The sequence below is a fragment of the Callithrix jacchus genome, chromosome 13, assembly GCF_049354715.1.
Source record: "Callithrix jacchus isolate 240 chromosome 13, calJac240_pri, whole genome shotgun sequence".
NCBI classification, from domain to species: Eukaryota; Metazoa; Chordata; class Mammalia; order Primates; family Cebidae; genus Callithrix; species Callithrix jacchus.
In genome coordinates this window covers 106,799,149-106,822,803 of record NC_133514.1, presented here as the reverse complement: position 1 = coordinate 106,822,803, position 23,655 = coordinate 106,799,149, and the positions used below count along the sequence as shown (strand labels likewise).

Sequence of the window (23,655 nt, the reverse complement as noted above, 5' to 3'; positions counted from 1 at the left end):
AGGAGGGACTAGGAGAAAGAAGGAGCCTCTCTATTTATAAAGTAATTAGTATATTTTGCTTCACATAGTTCCTGTTTTTTCTCTTCACAGAGGCACACTTATTTTCTGGCAAGATGGCTCAGAGTTTAACATTCGAATGTTGATGTGGAACTCAGAGCAGAGTGTTACTCTGGATTTCACTGGGGAATGAGGTGTGTGCTAGAAAGTTCCATGATGCCTGCCCAACTTGCACTGAGCAGACATGATTGCAAGGATGCCCCAGGACTACTATTAGACAAAAGCATCATATGGCACCTCCAGATAGAAGGACTGCTCACCTTGACGGACAGCAGTCCCCCATGATGACTTGCCCAGCATCACCGCACAGGATGAAGACTTGCTTGTGTTGCTTGCATTACAGTAAAGGCATCAATGTGGATTTTGCTGAATTCTGCAGCAAATTGTTTCATCTTTAAAGTTAAAGGGTACATTTTATTCATTTTTTTCCTCAAAATCTTCTCTAGATTTCTTCCTCACTTCTTGATTAAACCCCCTATATATTCGTTCATTTTTGCATTGCTGTAAGGAAATGTCTGAGACTGGGTAATTTGCAAAGAAAAGAGTTTTAACTGGCTCACAGTTCTGCAGGCTGTACAAGAAGCAAAGTGATGGCATCTGCTCAGCTTCTGGGGAGGCCTCAGGAAACTTACAATCATGGCCGAAGGCAAAGGGGGAGTAGGCACATCATATAGTAGAAGCAGAAGCAAGAGAGAGAGAGGGTTGTGGAAGTTGCCGCCCATCTTTAAATAACCAATCTCATGAGAACTCACTGTCGTGGGGACAGCACCAAACCCTAAGGGATCAGCCCCTAGGATCCAAACACCTTCCACCAAGTCCTACTTCCAGTATTGGCGATTGTCATTCAACCTGAGATTTGGGCAGGGACAAATATTCAAACTATATCGCCCTACATATAGATATTCTGCCTACAATAATAAAATCACAGCTGCACGTTATTTTGTTGCTTGTTGGGGGACTAGGAAAGAGAAAGGGATACTCATATCCTGTGTTAATAATACAGTATTATTAGAATCATTTTGTTTGTTTGTTGTTTTTATTTATGACCCTGTGTGTATATTGCAATATGCACACATATTACTAGTAAGGACAGAGGAATAACAACTAAATGTATAGGGAACAGGAGTGGAAGGAAGACTTTTTACACTAGTCTTTTTTATGATAGTTGATGTTTGGGCCATGTAAATGTATTAGATATTCAAAAAACTTTGGAAATAGAGAGAGAAGCATCAGATACATCAATAATATCTTAGTAGGAATCCAGAAGAAGAGAGTAGATCAAATGTGGCCAACCAGTTGCGTACATGATGGCTGTGGCTTTCTTAGTCAGTTCAGGTTGCTAAGCCAGAATACCATAGAATGTGTGGCTTAAACAACAAACATTGCTTTTTCACAGTTCTGGAAACTGTTAGTCTGAGACCATGTTCCTGCATGGTCCAGTTCTAGTGAGGGTCCCTTCCTGGTTCAGAGATGACTGCCTTCTTGTTGTGTCCTCACATGGCAGACAGAAAAAGATCTGGTGCCTAGAGCTGCTTATAAAGGCAGGAATTCCATCATGGATTCTGCCCTCATGACCTCATCTAACTCTAATTATCTTCCAAAAGAACCACCTTCAAGTGCCTTCACAGTTGGGATTAAAATTTCAACATATGAATTTTGGGGAGATACACTGAGCCCATAGTAATGGCTGAGGTTTCCGAGAACTGAAATGAGACATAAGTTTTTAGATAGGAAAATCTGTTGATGAACAGAATAAACTTTTTTAAATACAGTTTTTTAAAATATCCTTAATATAATGAAATATCAAAAAATTAACAAGAACAAAAAAATTAAAATTACAAGGAGAAAGAATTATCTTAACATCAACTTTCCCATCAACAATTTTGGGTAGCAAAAAAGATAATAAAATCATACCCTCAAAGTGCTGAAAAGCACTTTGTACCTAGAACTGCATAGCCATATTCTAACTCAATAATGAGTGTGAAATATGGATATTTTAACACTCATGATAATTCACAAAGTTACCACCTATAAACTTGCAGAATTGTTAAAGCACATAGAGCACCCTGACCAACATGGAGAAACCCCATCTCTACTAAAAATACAAAATTAGCTGGGCGTGGTGGCACATGCCTGTAATCCCAGCTACTTGGGAGGCTGAGGCAGGAGAATCACTTGAACCTGGGAGGCAGAGGTTGCAGTGAGCCAAGATTGCACCACTGCACTCCAGCCTGGGCAAAAAAACTCCGTCTCAAAAAAAAAAAGAAAGAAAAATGAATTTAAAAGTAAGTAGAGGAATGCAAGCAACAGCAATTCTTAATTTTCAGGAATGTCTGATTAGAGGAAATACACCATCAAGCCTTAAAATGTTAACTGAGTACTTTTCTGGAATTCATGTTTGACCAGCTTACAGTGAGACAGTTTTATTACTAACCAAGATAAGAAAGATCATAGTCACTTGTATTTATTAAATATTATTTATGCCAAGTATTCTTTTTATTGCTTGATATATATGAAATCATTTAGTCATCATAGCAATCTTATGTTAAAAGCAGTATTTTTCGTTTTCACTGAAAGAAAACTGAAGCAAAAAGAAGCACCATGGTTGGCCCGTGGTTAAGCTGCTTGTACGTGTTGCAACTGGGGTCTGGAGGGAGAGTCTGTCTTGAAGTTACTTCTTTAGGTACCATGTTCTAGTGGGTCAGGCGTCCCTGCCCGCCTTCAAAGGGAGTGTGATACATTTCTAGGACCTAGCCACACTTCTGCAGCCAGCCTCTGTTGCCAGTTGAGACCCCTAACCTACAATTTGCCTTATTCCTCACTTCTTCTTGTTCTACTCTGCCTGTGACTCACTCAAAAGCATTCACCGCTATTTGAAACAATGTTCCTTAGAAGGAGCCATCTTACATTTTCCCTCCTCCTCTTGGACCCAGCCTATCTCCCCATCTTCACTACTTGGAACTCTCAGTTCAATGACTGAGGCCTTCAGTGTCTGGACCATTCGACTTGGTCATTAATCCTGGTGTCCTTAATGTTTAGACACTGGTTTCCCCAAAAGACTCTAATCTAGACTATTCTGAATTGCTATGTCTTTACCACTGTGAGAAAGCAGCTCTAATCCATTTTCCATTCTGCCCCACCCCACTCACCCTCAACACTGGGTCTTTTTGAAAGAGGGTGGTTATGCCCTTGGCTCCATCCTGTTTATTTTTTTCTGCATTTTCATGAGTCATGATGCTCAACTCCTAGGAATCAAGGTGTAATAGGTCTTATGATCTGTAAACTTAATGAAATGAAAACAAACATATTGTTGTTTGGAAACAGGTTTATTTATTATATACTTGCAATTGAATATAATATACAGACATCTATGTGATATGTATTGCTAGAAATGCACAGAACATATATTTTCCTATTGTTTAATTTTTTTCCAGATATTTATTATAAAAAGGCATGGAGAGACAGGTACTCATTCTTCATTATGAGAACAAGTAAATGCATTTTTTAAAATAGGAAATTAACTCATCATCTGCTTCTATAACTTTATTAGCTACATTAAATAGACAGTGAGCAATAATTTTAAAACTCACCATTATATAAAATAATAAATAACAAAGTAAAAGTAAATATTATAAAAATAAACTGATAGTAAGGAAAATCTAAATGGGCATCATCTCATTTTAGAAGACCAAATGATTAATATGGTTGTCATGTTACGATGGACAATTGTCTAATTATTTCTGTTTTTACTTAGCTTGTAGCAGAATTTGTTCAGAAGAACAGAAATACGTAGAAAACATCTCTAAATTTTTGGCAATTTGACATAGCAATTCTGAGGCACACAGCTCATCTACAAAATCTTTTGCAGAAAGAGAATGCTTTAGTTTTAGGGTGAGGAAAATCTGCCAAAAAATAAAATGCACTTGGTTATTTTATCCATAATAAGGAAAAGAAAAGGATGATCTGCCACAAACTGTGGGCCTCCATGACCAGTTCTGCCCGACATAACACCTCCTGTGCCAGCTGCTGCTTCAGTGCCCTCCTCATTCACATCCACCATCGCTTGGTGGAACACTTCAGAAAGAAACAGGTCGTTCCTCTCCGACATCCCTGAGAAATTGGCCTGTCCCTTGTTGAAGGCGTCCTCCATGCCCATGCTTCTCAGAATGCTCTTGAGTTCATAATGCTCTTCTAATCTGAACTGGGGCATGAACACCTCAACATCATCTTCAGCCATTTTGTCTTTGCTGGTCCACTTGTTGAGATTGTCATAGGTTATTTCACTTTCTAGCTGCAAAGCAAAACAAAACAAACAAAAGAAAATACAGCAAGTATTAGGAAAGAAGGAAAACAACTTTAAGTCTAATATTAAAAATCAGTGACCTTACTATGTTGTGGGTGATATAAAAAGTTAATAGGTTGGTCAGATTTTTACAAGAAGGTAACGTATGTGGCATGGTTAAGACTTTCAATGAAATGTAGAGACATGCTACATTTACCATCAACTGTTTTATATATTTCCATGAAAAATTACCACATCATTTTGTAAGGAGTGTATAGTCATCTAACAAAAGGCAGGTTTAGCCCCAGAAATTTAAATATCTAAATGCCTTACCAGCTCCAAGCCAGTGGACACATCAGCAATTTCATCTGGAAGCAACAGGAGCATGCTAACATTTCCAGCGTATGGGAGTTCTAGAATCTGAGCCTTTAGGTCTTTTATGTATCCAATGTTTAGCTTTTCACGCAAGTACATCATCTGTACAGGTGTGCGCTGAGTCTAATATTATTAAAAAGTAAAATATGGAAGTCAATTATAAGATGTCAAGAGATTTACAATTAGACATAAAGGAGGATGGGTTCTACTTTAGTGTTGGATAAATGTGAGCTTTTTTTAAAATCAACAAAATAAATTATTTGTACACCCTTACAGTTGGTACTCTGGTGTTATTAGCTTGTTCAAATTTATATCCATCATTCAGTAAAATAGCCAACAATGGTAATGACAACCATGATTTGATAACACTTGTTCAGTTCTTACTATGGGCCAGGAACTCTGCCATGTGTCAACACTTACAGCTCTTTGAACTAAGTGGTAAAGCCAACATTTGAGTCTGGGCACATATAATTATAAAGCCATGGTCTTCCCCTCTACCTGTACTGTTTCTTGAAAGAGTCAATCAACTGTCCAACCTGCAAAATCTCTAACTAGCAAGTCATGTAGGAAAATGAATGAGAGGTCTCTAATGTTTCTGTCTATATCTTGTCAAAGGCTCTAAAATATATGTTAGGAAGATACATTTTGTTTTCTCATACCGAGTTTACACGGAAAGGATAAAGCCCATTTAATTTCTTCTCAAATGGAGTTTTCCACTTTCCTTTGAAGTAGACAGCATTCACCAGGACCATCCTGGTGTCCCCATCTACAGAGCCTTCAGGTAACAAGTTCGGGATTTTGCCTACAGAAAACATAACATGTAATTAGGTTTCATAATCAAGAACTGTGCAGTTACTTCCTGAATTTTCTGAGTAGCCATCAAACTAAATTCGTCAAATTACAGAGATGTTGATCTTCAAGGTAGTTTTTCTTTAGACTTATTTAAAGCAAAAAATAAAATCAAAACCAATTTCTCAAAAGGCTTGCAAAGTCAAAGAAAAAAATGAAGAAATAATGCATTTAAAATATAGACCTCCTATCAAATTTGGAACAAGATTTTCACTTCCTTTTATATAGTTTTCTCAAAGTTTTGCAGTTGAAAGTTATTCAAATCAGAAGGAAGTGAAAGAGAGGCTCCTCAGGAATACAATAGAGCCTTTCCAAAATACATCATGTTCTTCTAGATCTGGTCTAGAGAGTCTGAGGATCTGACTCATATTTCTTATTTTGAAAACTTCTGCCTCTTTTCATATTCTATTCTCAGGTAATATCCAAAATCAAATATTTAATTACTAAACATATATCTTCTATTAGTAGGCCTCAATTATTTCTTCTCACTTAAAACATCACTGAGCTGAACAGGAACAAAGTTGCATCCACCAAAGTAACTGAAGTTGGACAAATTGCAAAGGGGTAAAGGCTAAGTTCACGGATGGAAACAGATCAGAGTTGTCTAAATGGAAAGAAGAAAAGAAAATATTTTCTTGGTTTTACCTTTGGTTTGAGTCTTGACCCATGAATTAATCTTTTTTCTGGCTTCCTCTGCACATTCTAGGAAGTCTACTGCCTGGGGTTCTGAGGAGTAATATTTCTGACAGAGTCGAATATATTCCTTTGAAGCAAGACAATGCCAAAGGTTACACAGAATATATACCAAACAAGCCATGGTGTAGTTGTGAATTACTATCTTCCTATTGAGATTAGGAGACCTGGAGTAAGGGTGGGAGTGGAGGCTGGCTGTGGAAGGCAGGTGCTGAAGGGAGAAAGGGCAGAACCCACATGGGTGTGAAGTGGTCCACACTCCCACCCATCTCTACCCACTGTCTTGCACTCTTTGCATTATAGACACAGAATAAAAGGACAGAGGTTTGGCTTGGGAGATAGTGTCTCTGAAAAACAATTGCATTTGTTTTCCTAATTTATGACTCTGCAACTGGGACATTTGCAACAGGAAGAGGAGGCAGCCACAGAGGGAACAGGAGGGGCAGCTGTTAATGTGAGGCCAGCCCTAGGGAGTTGGTGTGGAATTCCAACTCTACTTTTATGAACTGTAGAATTGTAGAGAATTGCTTTGAAAGTGGCCTCACTACTTGTTTGGGACCCAGTCATTTCAATTACAGGTTTCACTTACTTCCCTGAAGCTTGCAGACTTCTCACCAAACAGCTTATTGACACTTTCCAATAAATAACCCCCTGTGGATGCATTGATTGCAGAGCTGAGAGAGCGGAAGGATGAATGGATTTTATCTGCAGCTTGTGCCTTGAACGGAAAGAAGGGATTCTCTGTATTTAACACAGGACTACCAAACAAGGTATTTCTTAAGTCATGATAATATTTTTTGAGTACAATGATGAAATGCTATATTAATGCATAGTTTGTTTTTAGTACTTTAGAGGAATCTTTGAGAAAATTATTTTAATAAGGATGTGGTGCATTAAAACTAATAAGATGAATTTTAATTTGTTTCAAATTTTGCTGCGTGTATGGATTGGATTTAACCAGGAGGTAACTAACAGCTGAGAAGAAAGGTCCCCTTTTCAGTTTCCTAAACTTCAAGGACTCTAAGGAATTTTTGTTATATTTATAAGATGGTTAAGTGCTGGGGCTAGCCTTCCCCCATTTCTCAATTAATTGTCAGTCCCTGTCCTCTCCTCTGGAAATACTCATCCATACATGTGTATTCTAGGAGTGTCTACTGTGGATTTATAATAAATTACACATACCTCACCAATGACAGAGGGGCGTGAGAGAACTTAGAAATAAATAGGCTTGGTCTATAACTCATGAAGTCTCGATTCTGCCCTGACTCATCTCTCATTATGGGTATCACCTTGGGATATGTTTTTCTTAATAACTCCGCATCTTAGCTTTCTTTCTGTGAATGGGAGAGGGTATATTTGCTTCCTTCCTAGTCTAACATTGTGGCTTTAAGACAAGAAGATTGTAGCAATAAAATACAAAAGAGATATGAACCAATAAGTCAGATACCTGCAAAATCGCATCGGGATAAGTACCCTTCTGGACCTGCTGCATGAATCCACAGCTGGTGAAGTTCTCTGGAGTCACGGGGGTTACTGTATTGGCTCTCACTTGATTAAACTGAAGCACCTGCAATCAGAATTAGGGAGAATGGTACACTTGCCCCCGGATTTACTGAACTTTTTAAAACGCTGGCTATCAAGTGGCTCTACAATGATCCTAGATCTTTTCCCTGACCTTATACATGGGAAACAAGCACAGATACTTAATACTCTTTCTGCGTAATATAAAGGTGTCAGCCAACCTAAATTTCCCTTATAGAAATTTATATCCTGGCCATTTTGGGAAACAATTTTATTATTATGAAATGATGTAAAACCTCTTCCCCAAATTATCTAAATTAAATCCAACCAATTAATTGCTTTGAACAAAATGCCAGTGTTTTGAAGAAAGTCACAAGGTTAACTCAGAACCTTCTCTCTCTCTTTTCAGTGGCCTTATATACAAAATACTTTCAATCTGCCAAAAACTACAAGCCAAAGTCAGCTAAAGCATAAAAATGGGTCACGCGATATTAACAAGGCTGACCCAAAATATTTACACCTACTTTATTCACACACAGAGACGTGAATGTCCATGTCAGGGACAAGTTGGTCTGACAACACCTTGAATCTCTTTGTACACAGGGAAGCTGGCAGTGAAGACTGTCCACTCTGAAGCTGCCTCAGATCTCTTTCCCATAACACTGCTGCCTGCCCACCTTGGTCTGCCAGGCTCAGTACCGGCAGGCTGGCCCTGCCTCCCAGCCACCCACCCCTTCCAACCTCCTTGGAAATCCTTTTTCCTCAGCATTTTCCTATGGGGCCCCTGAGGAGAAGCTGATCTGGTAAGTGGCTTGAGGGTTGGGGTTCTGCTAATGAAGTTAATTAAGGCAGCCTCGTCCAGCAAGTTGGTGAATTTCTGAGCTGAGGGAGGTGTGTTAGGGTTTGGGAGGTCTTTCTCTGCTCTTCCAGTCATACATCGTAACTCCAGCCTAGTGCTCTCTGAAAAGAAGTGGTACAACTCTGCCCTCACATAAAAGAATATTTCCTGTGACAGCTTGGCTGGTTTTCCTTCCTGCCAAGGAAATTGACCCTTAAATCAAGGTTCTCTGGGCTAGCACTAAAGCCTTCCTGAATCAGTGTCAAAGTCACTCAGGGAGAGCTCCCTGCAAAAGTGGGGCTGTGAGCTGCCCCTAGTCCATGCGAGGACACTTTGGCCTGGATGGGTCTGTTGCCTCACTATAAGCAAAAGAGCTGACACCCTAATTCCCGCAGACCTATGCTGTCTAGGAGCATATACCTTTTATTTATTCTTTTCTTTCTCTACAACTATACCACTTCTAACAGCCTCGGCAATTCCCAACAGTGTGGTTTCTTCTTGTCCCAATTCCCTCATCTGTAAAATGAGTATGGTAATCATTGCACCTACCTCATAGTGTTTTGTATTATGTGAGTAAATTTATAGAGTTCTCAGAAAGATGCCTGGCTAAGTTCTCATAAGTATTGGTTATTTTTACAACGATTGCTACTAGGTGCCTTACATAGTATCTCTAATCTTTCACAACCTGTTTTGCAGGCTAAACATTTTGATTCCATTTTGTAGATGAGAAAACTGAGATGCAGAGAGTTTCAATGTCCTCATACACACAGAGTAAGGAGCAAAGCCATAACTCAAACACAGATAAATCTGTCTCCAAAGCCCGCGCTTCTTTCTCCAAGCCAAGAAATGTCTTTTCTTTTTATTTGGGAAGCAATCATATTAACATTTGAATTTCAAAATCTGCACATGCAACAGAGTTGTAAAAAGACTACAGGGAGGGATAGCATTAGGAGAAATGCCTGATGTGGATGACAGGTTGACGGGTGCAACAAACCACCATGGCACATGTATACCTGTGTAACAAACCTGCACATTCTGCACATGTACCCCAGAACTTAAAGTATAATTTAAAAAGGAAATATTTGTCAAAAAAAAAGACTATATAGAATCCTCACATAGTCCCAGAGGCTTAAACCACTTCTTAGATACAGAAAAGCTGTCTTGTATCCAAAGCGATCAGTTTATTTTCCTGCAGTACGAAATTCAAGATTTTTACTTCAATCACCCAGAGCACTTCATTTAGCATTTGCTCCCAAAATACGTTGCTTCTGATTCCTTTACATTAAAAAAAAACAACAACCAAAACACCAAGACCTGATGTTTCTAAAGCTTTCATGCCAATTTACTATCTTTATTCTTTCAAGGCAAAAATAAAATTAAAAAAAAATAAAGGGGAAAGAGTATTGCAAAAGGCTACTTGTATCAGGGAGTTGAGCAATTGAGTTTTGTTTCAAGTCTCGATGTTCAAACTGTCACAAACACAGAGGGTGATTCATCCATCCCTTGTCCTCCTGCAGCAAGATTGGCTAATGCTCTCTTTGTGAAACTTCAAACTTCAAATGAGGCCCACCTTACATGGGTCACCATGTGCATGGAAAGAATGTATTTGCATTCAGGTACTTTCTCGTGGGAACTGGAAACCAGCCAGTGGCATCTTGGTGTGACTGCATGCACAATGTGTGCTTGTTCTTAAAACCTTCAATGTTAATATTTGTGTTTGAATGCAAGGAAGTTTTGATGATATGATGGTCACATTGAAGTCCCTAACCTAGGAAATAGCATGATCACAAGAATTTTGTATGTGCGGAGTGTATTGTAGTGTACAGCTGAAGTAGTCCAACATAATTTCCAGGGCTCAGACTCCATGGAAAGAGTTCCCTGACTGAGTTCATGTCCGTTTACCAAGGAAGGCAGGCAGTGGCCTTGCAGAAATCCCTCACGATGCTGTTGTGCACTCCGTCCACCTTGGTTTTCAGGGCTGGCCATGCATAATGCCAAGTCCCATTCTGCTGTTGTGACCTCACAGGCATGATCATATGGCCAAGTCTTCTGCAGCTTCATCACTATCCATATATTTCTTTGGGTATAGTGAGCACCGCCCACTTTGGGTGTGTGTGTGTGTGTGTGTGTGTGTGTGTGTGTGTGTTTTCCCTTTGTGATACTCTCTTAACGTTAGGAGGAATTCTTCATAGGAACAGGGAACAAACACCACAGTGGCAGAGCAATGTAAAGGAGCCCAAGCTAGGAGTTAGGAGACAGTAGGAGCTTCCTTGACACCACCAGTGCTCTCATCTGTAAAATGATATCTGTCATAAAACTGAATGAGATAATGAGTACAAAACATTCTCTTTGAAAAATAAGAATACCATATCATTAAAATATAAGATGTGGCCACTCAAAACTGTGTCCAGCCTTGCAGGCTATTCAACTTCCATATGCCTTCAACAGCTACAGTTGAGGGTTTTGGGGGCTTGGCTGTCTTGTAGATTTGAATCTAAGGAATTCGTGTTATAAGGATCAGTGCTTTATTAGCTGTGGTGATTGCTGACCTCCTGAGTCAAAATGTCTTTAGCATAAAACAAGAGCAGTTCTCCAATTCCATTCAGGAACCTCTCAGCCCAAATGTGGAGCTTTAACTCAAACTCACCTTGGCCATCTGGTCCTCGGTGCTGCCCCTGGAGCCCATGTAGACCATGGCCATGGTGGACGAAATGCTCCATGGAGAGAGAAAGAGGTTCTGGGTGGGGTTTGCTTTTGCCAGATGCTTGAATAAATTGAGGGCAAAGATTGTGTTTGCCACACAAAGGTCCTCCATTATTGCAATCTAGAAGGAAAGAGAACAAGAAAAAAACAGCTCTGAAACATGAGGTAATATTTTGGGTGAGGTCAGCAGAGTAGGACAGGCTGTACTCTGTGCAGGGTCTGATTCCCTCTCTGTTCTTCCTCATGGAACATGAGGCAGGGCAGAGACAGCTTCATGGTCATGCCACCTGTGCAGCCATAAAAAGCCCCATGCTTGGCCAAATGTTCTCCTGTCACCATGTTGAAATTCTTGATAATTGTACACAAAAGACCCACGTTTTCACCGTGCACCCAACCCTGTAAATTACCTAGCCAGTCCTGAGATACATGAAGTGTTTTGTATGATGAGTAGTGACATTTTGTGGCATGCCATAGAATAACAATGACAATAAACAGGGATGGGAGTAGGATAGGCTCCTACTGGATGGAGCTAGATACTTGAAGCTGGATAGGCCGACCCTTAAGTCATACTCTCAGCTTCTATGCTGCCTCCATGAAACACTACACACATCCACACCACACACACTGCCACACGGGAAGATACACACATATTGAAATGTATGCCACCTACATACATACTCTTGTTGCATCGGGTAAGACGGTCAATTTCCTTCAAGTTTCCTGTTTCTAAAGTGGCTTAGACTGATTGTCTGAAGGTTTGGACTTTCACCCAGCCCTATCCCAACACCCCTTCCTTCTATGCACCACAAATTCCACTGCCTTACTACAAAAAGACTTCCTATACTGGGGAGTTTATTACTGGGAGGAGTAGAAGACCCCCTTCTTCTGTCACCCCACCAGGTAGAAAGTCAATGCCAGGTGCAATTGCAGGGATAATCCTTAATCCCAGGCCTATGAAACTCATACACACACCAAGGTATGAACCATCTGAGACCTTCCCTGACCTCAGGCTCTGCAGTAAATTGAATGCATGGTCACACCCAAGGTGTGTGTGTTTTTTGGTCCTGACCAATGATCATCTTTCCAGCTGTATGTTTTGCTTTCATCATAGCTTAAAACACACCTGATAATTATCAAAATATATAAATATACCAAACAACGCTAACACTCATCATCCCTTGGGAAACCTTCCTGTGACAGTGCCTTCCCAGAACTAGGGAGGGGCTGGGGGATGTACCCCGGAGGAAGGGTGTCCTCTGGCTCTGGTCTTGGCCGTCTACACCTGTGGTCTCACTCGGCAGGGCTCCCCAACAAGGACCAATGGTCACTTCTTTCTTGTGTGAACCCGTGGTTCATGAACTCTTTATTTTTCTTTAAGAAAGTGACTGGAATTTGCATTAAAATTTCTCATTTGAAATATAATCAAACCATTTTATCAAGATGAAAATAGTAAATTAAATAAAACTTATCCCTAAAACTCTCATACTTCCTCTCCTCATTTACTCTTTACAGGATCTGTATGAGGTAGAGGTGATTCTCCCTATTTTATAGATTATATCCTGATGCCCAGAAACATTAAGTAACTTGTATAAGGTCACACGGCTGGTAGGTAGTGGAGCAGGGGTTCAAGCCCAGGTCTGTCTAAGGAAGTCCACTCTTTTCAATGCTCCACATTGCTTTGCTCGGTGATTCATACCTTCACTATCAAGTGTAAGAGCTTAAGCAAGTTATAGTGCAAGAAATGCTAGAAAGAATAAGTCAAAAGAAAAAATTAGTAAACCTGTAATCCTATTAAAAGGCTTATTAAGTTTTTAAAAAAAGTCACTTCTTTTTCTCTCTTGCTTCATCTAGATTACACTGGATGGCTCAACACTTTGTTTCCTCTTACTTTTAAAATTAAAATCGTCTTTAAAATTAATTGTATTTATTGTATAGATTTTTAAAATGAATTACCTTAATACTGTTTGGAAACAAACTGAGTATTAATAACATAAATAAAATATTTCTCTATCCCCATGTGAAAAATGTGAATAAGAGATTAGAGCCAGAAAAGTAAATTAGACTTCTCCCATACCTAAGTACATGATTCTTTGTAATGATCCATACTGAATTATTTGTAACAATCCACATAGTTAGTAACTTTGACAGTAAAAATATTTAACTCTAAAGACAAACTATCAGAAAGTTCTATTAATACTAAGTTAGAATTTAAGGTAACTTGATAAAGAAAGAAGTTAATACGAATGGAAGCTAGTTGTCCTCGAAGCATTTACTTCTTTCAAAACAATAGTTTGAATTATATTTTTAAATCAGGTGCAATTGATTACATTTAATGTAAAAATAATATTTGATGTCGATATGTCAGTTAACCAAATTCCTTCAGCTCCCTTTTTAATTTGCCTAATTACCTGTCCAGTAAGGCTCAGTAATTTCTGTTATGTGAATGAAATTGTGAAAATGGAGATTACACATCTGGTTCATTTCAGAAGCCTGGGCTGGATCCCAGACTTCCAATTTCAAATCTAATGGTTTCCTACAAAATTTTCAAGTAAGGTCTCAGAGATTCATAATTTTAGAAATCTATGAAGGCATCCTAGGCAGTGTTTCCTGACTCTCAGATAAGGCCATACTTTATGTTTGCATGAAAATCTTTCAAAACAATGCAAAACTGAAACCGTGAGGCATTGTGAAATACCACAGCCTCCCGGAACAGGTATACCTCCTGTGCATTTTTTAACATTATAGTAATTTATATGACCTCATTAACTTCCAAATAGTATGCTCTTAATTAAGGTTTAATAGTATTACTGAAATGAATTAATGGGAATAATATGGAGGGCTGGGCTTCCTGGTCCTTGTGTTGGTTCCTGCAACACAAAGTTGACAAATGCACCACTGAAACTTGGCACAGGGAAGGAGGAGTCACCAGTCACACGGCCACTGTCCCTCATCCTATTGGCCCTGAATGTTAGATTGGAGTTTGCTGCAGAATTTAAAACAATTTTTTTTTTTTTTTTACAATTAGGCAGTGGAAATATTTTGAAATTGACCACAAAAATAAATAAGAACTGAGAGAAAACAATTTTCAAGATAATATCTCATCAAATACTGGTACATTTCTCCCAACAGAATTAAAAGCAATTTCTTTTAGTTGATGGCTTTCATAACGAATAAGTATCTTTTTATGAGGTATTAAGTTATTTACTGAACCATACTTCAGTCAACCCCACAACTAGTTTGGCTGATTATTCTCTTTCACTAAATTGACTCGTTATTGAACTAAACTCAATAAACATATTGTTGTACTAGACTGACCCAGCCCAAATTGCTACTTAATTTTTGCAGTTGCTGCTTTTTCATCTAAGATTCAAATGGAGTCCCCTTTTCCTTTTATTTATATACAATGTAGAGATTACATTCAATTGCTTAAATGAAAATATTTTAATGTAGTAATTTCCATCAAATTCAGTGTCAAAACAGTAGCTGGTAGAGAACATACATATTCTAACCTGTTCAATAAAATTGACATCACAATACAAATGTACATTTCATTTTGGTTAACGCTACATAGGCATTTGTTGGCTTCTGAGACTCAAAATGACACCTTGTAAATGTAATTCAAATCTTGAAATAAAATGTTTCTTATTAAACAACTAAACAAGAAAACACCAGTTAAATTTTACTCACCCTCTGCCAACACCCCACATTCAAATTTTCAACCTATTAATACCAGCATGAGGGCAGAGAAAACATGAACTCCTATTTCCCATAGAAATGGCATGGAAATCATTGAAATACCTGGTTGTTCTCTGGTTATTCTCTGAGTTGCTGTCTGACAGGCAATGCTCCTCTGAGACTTGTTAAAGTTCAGACATGGTAATGACTGGTTTTATACAGCTCTGCCCCTCCCACAAAGCATTTTTTTCTCTCTCTTGTTTTAATCTATATCCTTTGAGTGATTCAACATTTTACTCAGCAAGACATCATTAGAATAGAAATACTTCTTTGTAAAGGCACAGTTTAAGAAATTTGGGGGGAGGATGAGGTCACTCTGAAACTTAAGAATTGGTCAATATCTACACATGCCTCTCAAAATTAGCTAAAATCTGTCAGCCCCAGTTTCAAGATTTCTCCCACTATACGTGTGCTCAAGAAGAGTATCAATTTCTACTATATTCCTTCTAACTTTCATCAGCCATGGTCTGTGGGCTTCTTCCAATATATAAGTGCCATGAGGTTTACTCTTTTTTTATTTTTTTTTTTTTTGAGATGGAGTTTTGCTGGAGTGCAGTGGCACAATCTTGGCTCACTATAACCTCCACCTCCCAGGTTCAAGCGATTCTTCTGCCTCAGCCTCCCAAGTAGCTGGGATTACAGGCATGCACCACCATGCCTGGCTAATTTTGTGTTTTAAGTAGAGACGGGGTTTCGCCATGTTGGACAGACTGGTTTCGAACTCCTGACCTCAAGTGATTCACCTGCCTCAGCCTCCCAAAGTACTGGGATTACAGGCGTGAGCCACCACGCCTGGCCAAGATTTACTCTCTTCTGAGCCTACAGAGACCCAAGTGATATTTAGGGCTTTGGAGGGAAGAAAAAATTCACCATATTCTTTCTTAGAAATTCTCTATTTTAAACTGTCTTACGTTGTATCAAGCTGTAATTTTCTAAATAACTCTGGATTCTACCCTAATATCCTGACACAAGAAGAACTGTTCATCTTCTCTTGATTAGAAAATAGATCTTATGGCCAGGCATGGTGGCTCATGCCTGTAATCCCAGCATTTTGGAAGGCTAGGCAGGAGGATCACTTGAGGTCAGGAGTTTGTGACCGACCTGGCCAACATGGTGAAACCCCATCTCTACTGAAAATACAGAAATTATCCAGGTATGGTGGCGCACGTCTGTAATCCCAGGTACTTGAGAGGCTGAGGCAAGAGAATCGCTTGAACGTGGAAGGCAGAGGTTGCAGTGAGGTGAGGTTGTACCATTGCACTCCAGCCTAGGCAACAGATTGTGACTCCATCTCAAAAAAATAAAAATAAAAAATAAAATAAAGAGAAAAAAAGAAACAGATCTTATCCTTTATTAGGAGCCACTGACCCTTTTACATGTATTAAAACCCCTTAGTCCACTGTGCTCTCCTCCTGTGAGTACTCAGGAGTCTGGTGTTGAGCTAAGTCCCTTCTGTCTTTTCAGCCTCAGTCCAAGAAGATCCCTCTGGTAACGTTTATGTGACCAAACTGTTTAACTGTTTTTTTTTGTTGTTGTTTGTTTGTTTGTTTTGAGATATAGTCTTCCTCTGTCACCCAGGCTAGAGTGCAGTGGCACGATCTCACTGCAACCTCCACCTCCCAGGTTCAAGCAATTCTCCTGCCTCAGCCTCCCAAGCAGTTGGGATTACAGGCCCTTGCCACCACACCCAGCTAACTTTTGTAGTTTTTGGTAAAGACAGTGTTTCACCGACTTGGCCAGGCCAGTCTCGAACTCCTGACCTCATGATTCGCCCGCCTCGGCATCCCAAAGTTCTGGGATTACAGGCATGAGTTACCGCACCCAGCCCGTTTAACTGTTTTTGGCCACATATTGGCAGCTCAACAAGTTGGGACAGATGCCAGTATACCTAGAACTTCAGCCACCCTTTGCTTCACTCACTTCTCAGGTGCTACTCTTCCTCATCGTATTGTATTCGTTCCGGTTATTCTCAACAGGAATGTCACGCTTCTTTCTCCCCACTGACTCATCTATGATGTTTGATTCACACCCCGTAACTTCCATGGAGTCCATTCTGACTCCTACAACCCTCAGTGAATGTCTACATAAAACTACAACTTTCAGAGTTAAGTATGTAGTATAGTAATCTTGTATATTGGCAGTATCATCTGAGTTAGGGTCTATCTCTAAATATACACTTGGTTTCCCTTCAGCAACAAGAACAGTGGTGAGCATCAAGTAAATTCTTACCAAATATTTTTTGATGGGTAGAGTAACATGGTAAGACTCTCTAGAGAGGCCCTATACTGTGATGAGCAAGGATAAGAATTCTGAGAGACTCAGAGAAGTCTCAGAATCTTCTTTTTGCCACTTACTAGTTGTATAATCTTGCACATATTTCTCAACTGCTCTAACTTTGAATTTCCTAATAACACTATACAGCTGGTACTGTTGATTGCTTACCCCAAATCAATGCCTTTTTGCTATCTTTCTTCCTGATTTTCTTCAGGTATTATTCGGAGAGTCCTTGATCTCAGGAAAGGAAAGGCTGGCTGCCAGTCTTGGTGGGGGTGCGGGGGTGCGGGGGATGGGAGGACATAGAAATCCATTTCTGGACAATGACTTTTGGGAGAAATCCACTGGGGATTGTTTGGAAAATGTTTTCTTTCTTTGATAGAAGGAAGCATCAAGAAAGAACCTCCATATTTATACCATCCCTTCCTACCCAACTTTGAGCATGGTTGTGCTAGAATGCCATGCCAGAAGATGCCACCATCATACTTCAACCATATAGGAAGCCTGAGAAATTTTCAAAGATGCCAAACAAAATCCCTGACATCTGCCAATGCCAGAAGCCACCTACGTCTAGTTTTTGCTCTTGCTATAATTCTCTGAGATATTATAATAAATAAGTCTGCATTGTTTAAGAACATTTGACACTTTGGGTTCTCTGTCATTTGCAGCCTATGTCTAAATAATGCAGGCTGCTGTAACTAATCAGTGAGATAATGCCTGCCAAGTCCTCAGCAGATCGCCCTTGGTAGTGAGTGCCGCAAGACATTAGCTAATATATAACAGGGTGACTGTTGGTGTTTGATGTGGGAGCTGCCTTTCTGCCGAGGTTAGAGCAACTGTAGGAGTTCAGTATAAGAAGACCAGACTTTCACACCTCAGACAACTAGAAGAACTTGTAAAAGATAATATGTAACTTAAAACCAAATGGAGTGGTGCCAATAGTAAGTATCATACGAAGAAGGGAAAGGATGGGTAATGTATGTTAGGGCCTTCAGGTAAGAGTTGAGATAAATGAAAAACTACACAATAGAGAGAGGAAGGCACTAATATTACAGAAGTGGGAAGCAAAGATTATTGAATAGCTTCCTGACATCTTTCTGGAGCTAAGTTGGTGCTACAGAGGAGGAAAGGAGAAAAGGAACACATCTTATACAGGAGCCTTTGATAACAGACTGTTGAAATCTAAGCTAAAGTCAGTCTACTGTAAACTCTGGAGAAGGGAAATGACTTGTAAAAAGTTGTGTTTTAAGAAGAAAAATCTGAAAATTCAGAAGAGAAGGAAACTAAAGGGTGGGAAATGTATTAGGAGACTATAGCAGTAACCCGGCCAGTAGGTCAACTAGAAAAAAACACCCAATCACTAAAGAATGTTCTTACCATTAGAAAATATGTAAGATTAAGCTTTCTCAAATAACCTGAAATAGTACGTCTGACAAATGCACAGCAGATCGCTCCTGCGGAGCATGAGGGTACTGAAACAGAAGTCTCTTATTTTCCAGGAAAATGTGTATGAGATCATCATAAGTGGGAAAAGGAAGGAAATAAAATTATATCAGCAGTATTATCTTCATTATATAAATAAAATACATGCATAAGAAATATTACTTAGTGTAATAAACAGGGTTTATGTCTAGTGATAACTTTATAGATTCACCATTTTCTTCCTTTGTACCTTAAAAGCCTTCCCACATTTTCCATAATAGGCACACATTACTTTTAAAATCAGAAATAATTTATTAAAGTTTCTATATTGAGGTGTTTTTCCTTTCCCCACTATTATTACAATGAATCATGTATAAAAAAGAAATAATGTCCAAAAGAATAAAATACCTTTATAAGTAATAAAGTGCTAATATTCTAATTGAGACATGCATATGCTGTGCATTTTCTTTGAAACGTCTAACCAATGTGATTGCAGAACCTATGTAGTTTATAATTCACTGCCTATCTTCCCTGCTAGATGGTAACAGCCGTGAAGTCCAAGACTGTGATTGTCTTCCTCAAAGGCTAGGACAGGCGTTTGGTTCATGTTAGGTGTTCACTTAGTGTTTGCTAAATGACTTGCTCATGTTTGGCACATTGTAATGCATTTCTATCCTCCCCACTTTGAAGAGCAACCAATGATACTTCCATAATTACCTGTTTTACATAATTTACAGATATATGGGGAATGTACAAATTAGCAAAATGCATCATTTCTCTACAGCAGTAACAGCACTGAAATTATCTCCAACATGATATGAAGTAGGTCAAAAAGGAAGTCCTATTTTAATATAAAATTCTACATAATAACCTTATTTTTAAATGACTTCCAGTTAGATATATTGAGACAATGTTAATTTATAACAAAGATCATTAATATTAATTAGCCTTAGTAGGTTTATTCCATAAATTTACATAGTTGTTGCTGTGAGAAGAACCAAATGAAGGTGAAGGCAGTCACCTCCATGGTGTGAATTTGGGACATCTTGGCTAAAACATTCTCCAACATACACTTTTTGAAATCTCTTTATCAGAGAATAAATTAGCAATGACACTTTGTGTGTTAAAGGCTCTGGGAGAAATATTACATGTTTCTAAATTCCTGTGAAGCGGGTTTTACAAGGAAAGGGGTGGTCCAGAAAGGAGTTTCGGGGTGTGTGAAGACGATAGGAGGGTGAGAACACTGCATAAGGGTAGGCCGAGGCCACAGAAAGGGAAGGTCCTGATCTTCAGGGCAAAGAAAGCAAACCTCACCTATTTTAAGATGTGGCCCTGGGCCAGCTATGAGTGTGAGAAAGTCTGCACATGAAGTTAGCTTTGTTAGGGAGTGTAAACCTCTGTCGGAGTATTTATTTTGTTACCAAGTGACAACCTGAACACAGGTGCCAGGTTGGTAGGCTGTCTGAACAAAAATCCAGGTTCTGTGATTCAGCTATTTGAGAAAGTCGATAAACTTCTTAAGACCTGTCATGACAAAAGCATGCAAGCTTGCATGTCCAGAGCAGCCCCAGAACACTGTGAATCATGAATTCACTCCTCATGCACACCAGTGAAACTGCATGCTTATGGTGGTGTGTTTCCTTGGAGGGTCTAATGATATAATAGTAGACTCATATAACCTTGATTCCATGAATCACTCAACTCTCCATTATCCTTGAGGATTAATTAAAATAAATGTATTATTCATATTACTTAACAAGTCTTAATTTAGTCTCTCTCTTAGGTAGCATATTCCTAGCACATGTCAGGCAATGTTCTAGGCCTAGGGAAAGTAGCCTATTTCAGTGTTAATTGCCACAGCACATGTGTACTCAGATGATGAACATGTAACTAAGTAACTGTAAAATACAGTCTAAATTCAATTATTTTTGTTATTTTTATCTTCTTATGAATTTTTGTATCTTTTCAAATTAAGGGTAAATAAAAGACCAGAAACTGATTGACACTTGCTACTAAAATACATATATGCGCTGGCAGCAGTGGCTCCCACCCGTAATCCCAGTACTTTGGGAGGCCAGGGTGGATCACAAGGTCAGGGGTTTCAGACCAGCCTGGCCAACGTGGTGAAACCCCATCAATACTAAAAATACAAAATTTAGCCAGGTGCGGTGGTGCATGCCTGTAATCCCAGCTACTAGGGAGGCTGAGGCAGGAGAATTGTTTGAACCCGGGAGGTGAAAGTTGTGGTGAGCCAAGATCACGCCATTGCACTCAACCTGGCAACAAGAGTGAAACTCTATCTCAAAAAACAAGCCAGGAGCAGTGGCTCACACCTGTAATCACAGCTCTTTGGGAGGCCGAGGCAGGTGGATCACCTGAGGTCGGGAGTTCAAGACCAGCCTGACCAACATGGAAAAGCCCCATCTCTACTAAAAATACAAAATTAGCCAGGCATGGTGACACATGCCTATAATCCCGGCTACTCGGGAGGCTGAGGCAGGAGAGTCACTTGAACCTGGGAGGTGGAGGTTGTGGTGAGCCGATATCGAACCACTGCACTCCAGCCTGGGCAACAGGAGTGAAACTCTGTCTCCAAACAAACAAACAAACAAAATACATGTATGAATGCCCTGCAGACAGATTTCATTTGGTCCCACATAAAATAACATGGGAAATGCCTTGATTTCTAGGAAGGAAATGGCAAGGAAAAACTAAAGGAACTTTGCAGTAGTCATGCATTTTATCTTAGGGTTGGACCAGAAAATTTGCATTGCTTTCTAATCATGACAGCCTTATTTAGACTTGTAGAAAAATGAGGAGGTGGCCAAAAATATTGCTCAGTTCTTCCCCTGTTGATTAGTCACAATACACTGAGTGTACGGGCAGGAAGATGAGAATGTGAATCGTATGTGAGTGTTGTGTGGGGGAAAAAAGAAAGAGACAACAAAGACTCCTGCAACTCTGTCTCCAGCCATGACCCCTCCCCTGGTCATGGCTGCACCCATGTCCATGGTCCGAAGCTGGACACATCATGTTTCCATCATTTTTCCAGACCTGTTTGTCCTCATTTACTTCCCATTTGCCTATTATTTATTCAAGCTAATATCAAAGCAACATCCTTGAATCTTTTCTTACCATTTCCGCATCTATCATTTAACAATAATTTTAGCTTCAAAACATTTTTTGAGTCAGTGTGTTCCTCTTTTTTTTTTCCTCTAAAATTATTGCCCTGGCTCTGGTCTTCATCATCTTAGCCCCGGGTTCTGTGTTTCTAGTGTCTTGTCCCTTAGTGTCTGAAACACAGAATGTAACTTGATTCAGGTTAAATCAGAATTTAACCTGATTCAGCTATGATTCTTCTTAAAATCTTTCAATGAGCCTCCATTAAATACAGGATATATCTTAGCTAGGTTCATGTGTGTCCAAGACCCTCAGTGATCTGGCTCCTCTCTAATCACAACAAACACTCTACATAAAGTTTTTATCATAATATCTGCCACATAGGTACACAAAAATTGTTAGCATTAATCATTACTATTTCTTTACCTTGAACACACTTAGAAAATTGTGTCCAATTTCTGGTTTTACATATTTGTTTCCTCTGTTCTCTTGAGAGCAGACATGTACATTTTATTTTTTATATGCACACCACTTAATAAACTGTGTGTTCACTGGGGATGTCCCACTTAATGTTTCTTGAACTCGACTGAAAGCAAACCTTTGTACTTCAGTTTTGATCCTCCCTAGCAGTTCTGAGACAGCCTCAAAGTATGGCCTTCCTGCTTTCCCCTCTTTGTGATTAGGATAGAACACTGTCTACCAGGACAGGGAGCACTTAAGGCTGAGTCTAATGAACTGGATCTTAGGTGAATGTTGGGACTAGGAGCTCAGGGGACTTTAGGGGGCAGGTGCTGGGGTAGGATCCATAGGAAAAGAAACAGAAACCTTGAACTTGACTGATCGCAATAAGCACACAGTGCATCAGGCCAGCAGCAAGAGAACTCTGTCCCTACTCCTGCGTTAGGGTAAGGCCTCACTGGAGAGAGGACTCCAAAACTTCTAAGCTGTGAGAACGTATTAAGTACTAAAGAATAAGACAAAGAGAAAAGAGAAGATGGTAAGAGTTAGAAGCAACAAAAGGAGAAGTCACAAGGGGAGGAAGGCTATTCCTCTTATCCTAATGTTCTAAGTTTTTTATTGGATACTTGGCTATAAACAGAAGTAAATAAAACTTTTAATGACCAAAAAAACCCAACTTTGGAAGGTGCTGCTAAACACTGTGCTCTAGCTCATAGATCGCATGCGATTTGCAAGAACATTGGCTTCAGAGTAAGAGATAATTTAAATGATTTATGTATTTGACATGCAAGTAGCTAGGCTAATGAAATCCAACAAAAATCAAGAACATACTGGATTTTCTTCAGGTCGGGACTTGTGATGGCCTATTTTTTTCCCCTGACATTTGCTTCTCAATGCCGAATCTGTCCCTTCAAAACTCTTGCTTGGATGAAGCCTACGTCAAGGAATCATTACTTCCCAACACATATTATTTCTCAGTGATGTTTTACACTTATTGCCCTTCATGTTTCTTCATAATTTCAGTATTCACACCTGTATGCTTGTTTCTCTAGTATGAAAGCATTGCTCAGTACTCTATGAACAGAGCTCAAAACAGTATGATAACTACTTTTCCTATAACACTGCCTTCTTAGTGTCCAATGCCTCTTTGACTCGGAACTGACTACATATTATATTAGTCTCATGTCTCATCAAGCTCTACTAAGAAACCCAAACACATGGAAAGATAGTGAATAAATGCATACCACTTACTCAGGAAAGGTTACAGACTTTTTCCCAGCCACTCATGTATGCATATCTTTGCGACCATTTCCTAGGGTTACAAATG

The 23,655-nt window shown here is 39.4% G+C and overlaps 1 protein-coding gene across 1 annotated transcript; it reads right to left on the bottom strand.

Annotated features, from left to right (window-relative positions):
• Nucleotides 1-3,364: 3,364 nt before the first annotated feature.
• On the bottom strand, nucleotides 3,365-15,180 carry SERPINB2 (serpin family B member 2). Its single transcript, XM_008979937.5, has 8 exons — nucleotides 15,117-15,180; nucleotides 11,263-11,439; nucleotides 7,704-7,823; nucleotides 6,846-6,974; nucleotides 6,209-6,326; nucleotides 5,374-5,516; nucleotides 4,673-4,837; nucleotides 3,365-4,348 (listed from the first exon to the last, which is right to left on the bottom strand). Exons 2-8 carry the CDS (start codon nucleotides 11,428-11,430, stop codon nucleotides 3,944-3,946), a joined length of 1,248 nt encoding a protein of 415 aa, XP_008978185.1. The 5' UTR covers nucleotides 11,431-11,439; nucleotides 15,117-15,180; the 3' UTR covers nucleotides 3,365-3,943.
• Nucleotides 15,181-23,655: the final 8,475 nt, after the last annotated feature.